The 4,833-nt window shown below is 69.8% G+C and overlaps 2 protein-coding genes across 2 annotated transcripts in view; both read right to left on the bottom strand.

The window, feature by feature from the left end:
• The window catches only part of AURANDRAFT_67576 (hypothetical protein), a gene marked incomplete at both ends in the record, with an annotated part of 3,561 nt that extends 2,052 nt beyond the window's left edge, over positions 1 to 1,509 (bottom strand). The window contains 2 exons of the mRNA XM_009043036.1: positions 64 to 164; positions 784 to 1,509. Of these exons, the coding sequence (XP_009041284.1) occupies positions 64 to 164; positions 784 to 1,509 (827 nt within the window). The remainder of the gene's footprint in view (positions 1 to 63; positions 165 to 783) is intronic.
• A 596-nt stretch (positions 1,510 to 2,105) lies between these two features.
• On the bottom strand, positions 2,106 to 4,336 carry AURANDRAFT_67575 (hypothetical protein; the record flags this gene model as incomplete). Its single annotated transcript, XM_009043035.1, has 4 exons — positions 2,106 to 2,244; positions 2,412 to 2,932; positions 3,072 to 4,253; positions 4,277 to 4,336. 4 exons carry the CDS (start codon positions 4,334 to 4,336, stop codon positions 2,106 to 2,108), a joined length of 1,902 nt encoding a protein of 633 aa, XP_009041283.1.
• Between the last annotated feature and the right edge of the window lie 497 nt (positions 4,337 to 4,833).

Raw genomic sequence — 4,833 nt, 5'->3', positions numbered from 1 at the left:
CGCCGCAGGCCCTCGACGACGAAGACGCGGAGCTCGTGGAGCTCGGCGGCGAGCGACGCCGACGACGCCGCGACGTCGACCGCGAGCGCCGTGGCGCGGAGCCGGCCGAGGCGGGCGCGCGCGTGGGGCAGGCCCACGTCCTCGACGAAGCGCTGGATCTTCGCCTGTGTGCAAATCAACCAGTGAGCTGGGACGTCGGGGCCAAACTTCAGAATTCTCTAGCTCGGTCAAATCGAAGTCGATTCGGCTGATTTTTGGACGAATCGATTGCTCTCAGCGAGTTCTCGAAGCACGGCGGAAGTGCTTGTGTCAAAACATTCGAATACGCGCACATTGAAGTCGTGTTGAAGATTTGATTTCGACACAGATCTTCGCCGCGCGGCGCCGGAGCTCCGCGCGCGTCGCGTTCTTCGGCGGCGCGAGGTCCGCGAGGTCCCGCTCCATGGGGTCGAGCTCCTCGGCGTCCGGCGCGGCGGCGGGCGGCGCGGCGTCGCCGGCGGCGGCGCCGCCGGCGGGCGCGGCGGCCGCGGCGGGCGCGCCGTCGAACTCCTCGAAGAAGTCGTCCTCGTCCGACGACGAGCTGTCCGACGCGTCGGGCGCCGCGGCCGCCGCGGACGACCGGCGGCGGCCGACGGCCTTGCGCCAGAGCCGCGCGACGTCCGCGCGCGCCGCGCTCTCCTCGGCGTCGACGACGACGGCCCGGTCCTCGGCGTCGTCCGGTTGCGCGTGGCCGCAGTCGACGGCTAAGGAGCCGCACCCAAAGACCTTGCAGCGGCCGAAGACCGTGCGCTTCGCGCGGTCGTCGCCGAGCGCGTAGGGCTCGACGAGCGCCTCCGCGTCGAGGCCCCGCTCGCGGCCGCCGAGGACGTACGACACGTCGACGACGTGCCGGCCGGCCTCCGTGGCCGCGCGCGTGACGCGCGCGACGCCGCCGGGCTTGTTCTCGTTCGCGCCGAAGCGCGCCGCGACGCGGACGACGTCGCCCACGGCGAAGCGCCGCGCGGCCGCGCCGCCCGCGGGCGCCGCGGCCGGTTCCGCCGCGGGCGCCTCCTCCGGCGCCGCGGTCGCGTCGGGCGGCGCGGTCGCGTCGGGCGGCGCCGGCGCCGCGGCCTCCTCCGGCGCCGCGTCGTCCTCGGCCGGCGCCGCGTCCTCGTCGGCCGCCGCGCGCGGCGGCGCCGCGAAAGCGCCCGGAGACGCGCCCTCGGCGGCCGCCGCCAAGCCCTCGGCCGGCGCGCGCGGCGGCGACGCCGCGACGCTCGGCGCTTCGGCCTCCTCGGGCGCGCGCGCCGGCGACGCGGGAGCGCTCGGCGCCGCGTCGTAGGGCTGCGTCAGGGCGCCGGCGTCCCACTCGTCCTCCGCCTCGTCCATCGGCGCCGCCGCCGCGCTCGGCGACGCCTCCGCTGCAACGACCGTCGCCTCCTGCTTCGGCGCGGCTGCGGACGGTCCGAGGCGCTGCAGCGAGTCGAGCGGCGCCGGCGGTGCGCGTTTTGGGGCGGTCGAGCCAGCCATGCTCTCCCTTTGTTTTGAGCGCGGCTCGATCAACCGGCAGTGGGCGCGCCAGGCCTGGCGTGCAAGCGCAAGGCGTAGCGCAGCGCAGCGACGCTTTGCTCAGTGCCAAAAACAACCGACGCCTAGACACGCCCGTACGAAATAAGAAAATAATATTTATTAATTAAATCCGGCCAGCGGCCGGAGGGACGTGTACTAGACCTCCTGAAAATTTGCCGCGCGCGCGCGCGCGCGCGGGTCTAGTGCGGGTTGAAAGTCAAATTTTCGCGAAAATCGATCCTCACGCCCGAGTGTCTCAAAATGTACGACGCTACCGCACTCACAACGCCAGCCCCGGCGAAAGGGCCCCACTTTCGAGCGGTGTACGACACCCTTACTTCAACTTGTATGTTGAACTTGGCAACTTTTTTGTGTGAACTTCAAGATACAAACCCCCAGGCGTTTCGTTTCAAGCTTTTGTTTTTGACACTGGCTTTGCTTAACCGGCACGAGTCCCCTCCAGGGCGTCCTCCCCCACGCCCCTTCTCCGAGGCGTCTGCACGATAATCCTCCCGAGGAGCTCGGACTCGGAGCGCGTTAACTACGCCGGGCGCTTCCTAGTTGAAGGAGTAGTAGGAGACGGCGCCGACGGCGCCGATGAGGATGGCGGCGACGACGGTGAGGATGGCCTTCTGCTGGACCTCGCGCTTCTGCATGGAGGAGATGAGGCCGCGCGCGGCGCCGAGGGAGCCGGACCTGGGCAGCAAAAGGGTGCGAAATTCCCAACTTCAAAGGCTCCTATCTCGGTCGTTTTCCGCTCGTTTCGGCTAATTTTTGGACGAGCGATCATCTCTCGGAGCGCTCTCGAAGCGTGGATGCTTTTTCCGAAACGCGCGCGCGCGGAACACTCACGTTGAAGCGACGTTGAATCACCCTTGTCCTGCCCGGAGCCGGACGTGTCCGCGATGTGGCCGCGGATGTTGCCGATGGTCTCGCGGTTGCGCTCGAGCTCGCCGGAGATGTCGACGGCGACCTGCTCCGTGTCGTGGGCGATCTCGAGCGCGCCGCGGATGAGGTCCGTCTGCTGCTGGGCCCTGGCGTTCGCGTCGGCCAGGCGCCCCCGGCTCCCCGCGGACGCGTCGCTGACGCCGCCGCCGAGCACGGCCCGCCGCTCCGCCGCCGCGCGCGCGTCCCGCGCGGACTGCTGGAGCGTCTTGAGGGTCTCGCGGAGCGGCGCGGCCTCGTCCTGCAGCGCCTTCTTGTCGTTCGGCGGCGCCGATCGCACCTCGACGTCGAGCTGCTTCGCCAGGTCGCCGGCCTGGCCGAGGAGGCCGTCGCACTCGCGCAGGAGGTCCAGCGCCCTGGCGGGGTCGTCGGCGTAGCCGCCGGCGACGGAGAGCTTCTCCGCGCTCTGCCGCAGGACGTGGCCCAGCTCGTCCTTGTACTGGGCGAACATTTTCTTTTCGGTTTTTCCGCGGCGAGCCGCGGCGGTCGAGGGCGCGCGGCCGGGCCTTCCGCGAGCTGCGCGGGTCCGCGCGGCGCCGCGGCCGACTTTCGGGTCGACGAGCTCGCTGCGGGCGCACCTTGCACGACGCGTCCTCCGAGGGCCTCGATGAGTGGCGCCGCTTTGCCGGAAACGTCGGCGGCAACTTGGCGGCAACATTGCACTTATTTATCAACAGGCCTCGCACGCGACGGGGCAGGCGTCGCTGCTCGAGACGTCGGCCTCGTCGGTGTACTTGCTCTTGCACCGCTTCGACTTCTTCGCGATGTAGTCGCAGTCGTACTTCGACTTCTTCCAGTACCAGGACGTCGAGTCGGCGCACGCCGCTTCGCACTCGCCGCACGCGACGGGGCAGGCGTCGACGGACGAGACGTCGTACTCGTCCGCGTACTTGCTCTTGCACCGCTTCGACTTCTTCGCGATGTAGTCGCAGTCGTACTTGGACTTCTTCCAGTACCAGGACGTCGAATCCGCGCACGCCGCTTCCGAGTCGCACGCGCCGCACGCGACGGGGCAGGCGTCGACGGACGACACGTCGCCCTCGTCGGTGTTCTTCGACTTGCAGCGCGACGACTTCTTCGCGACGTAGTCGCAGTCGTACTTGCTCTTCTTGTAGAAGAAGCTCGTCGAGTCCGCGCACTCGGCGGACGACGTCGTCGGCGCCGGGATCGGAAGCGCCGACGGCGGCGCGGACGTCGCTTCGTCGGCGGGCGCGGTCGGCGCGGGACTCGGCAGCGCCGACGGCGCCGCCGACGGCGCGGACGACGGCGCGGGGCTCGGGAGCGCCGACGGCGTCGCGTCCGCGACGCACGTCGCGTACTCGACGAACGCGCCCTCGACGCAGCGCGTGACGCCCGACGCCGCGTAGCCGTCGTCGCAGGTCACGTGGCAGCCGTTGCCGCTGTAGAGCGTGGCGCCCGTCTCGCAGTACTCCGACGCGTAGGCGCCGTTGTCCGGCTGCGCCTCGACGGCGCACGTCGTCCCGTCGGCGACGAACGAGTCCATGTTCGTGAAGACGTTGCCCGTGACGACGTAGTAGTCCGTCATGTCGCAGCACGCGTAGCTCATGTCGCTCGCGCTCAGATAGTCGTCGGACGTCGTGAACGAGAGGAGCGCGCTCGACCCCTCCTGCTGGCTCAGGTCCGCGCGGAAGCAGAAGAGCGGGCCCGTCGTCGAGATGACGACCTCGTCGCCGTCGTCGCAGCGGTCCTGCGACCCCTCCGTGCCGCAGGTGTAGCCGAAGATCTGCGTGTGGTAGTGGCTGCGAGGGGCGAAGCGAGTCACGGGCGAAGAAACGCAGAGAACGCGGGAGGACGCGCTACGTCGTCCCGAGGTCGACGCCATAGTCGTCACTCGTCCAGGAGCGGATCCGCGAAGCCCGGCGCGTCGTCGCCGAGGTAGCGGCCGTAGATGAGGTGGCCGTCGGCGCCGAAGCCGACGATGGGCGGGTGCGACGCCGTGGACGTGTAGTTGGACGTGCCGTAGAGGCACTGGTGGCTGTCGCTGAAGAGGTCGCCGTGGACGTGGGGCTGGCCTGCGTTCCGCTCGAAATGAACCTCGAAGGCCGCGATGTCGCGCGGAGAGAAGACGCCGCGCGCGCGCCCGCGCCCTGGCCGACGTGGAGGTTGCAGGGCGACGCCTCGCACGTCGGCTGGTTCCACTCGCCGCGGTTGTTCTGCGTGACCCAGTCCTGCATGCCGTTGACCGTGATGCCGACGCCCGCGCCGTCGGGGAGGCCGTAGGTCCCGATGCCCGTGCCGTCGTCGTACGCGTAGTCGATGGCGTCGCTGCCCGACGAGCCGTCGAAGAGGTCGACGTTGTTCGTGTAGACGCCCTCGTCG

Source organism: Aureococcus anophagefferens (genome assembly GCF_000186865.1).
Source record: "Aureococcus anophagefferens unplaced genomic scaffold AURANscaffold_41, whole genome shotgun sequence".
Lineage (NCBI taxonomy): Eukaryota > Pelagophyceae > Pelagomonadales > Pelagomonadaceae > Aureococcus > Aureococcus anophagefferens.
The sequence above is the reverse complement of the archived record's forward strand: the minus strand, read 5'-3'. Positions and strand labels throughout refer to the sequence as shown.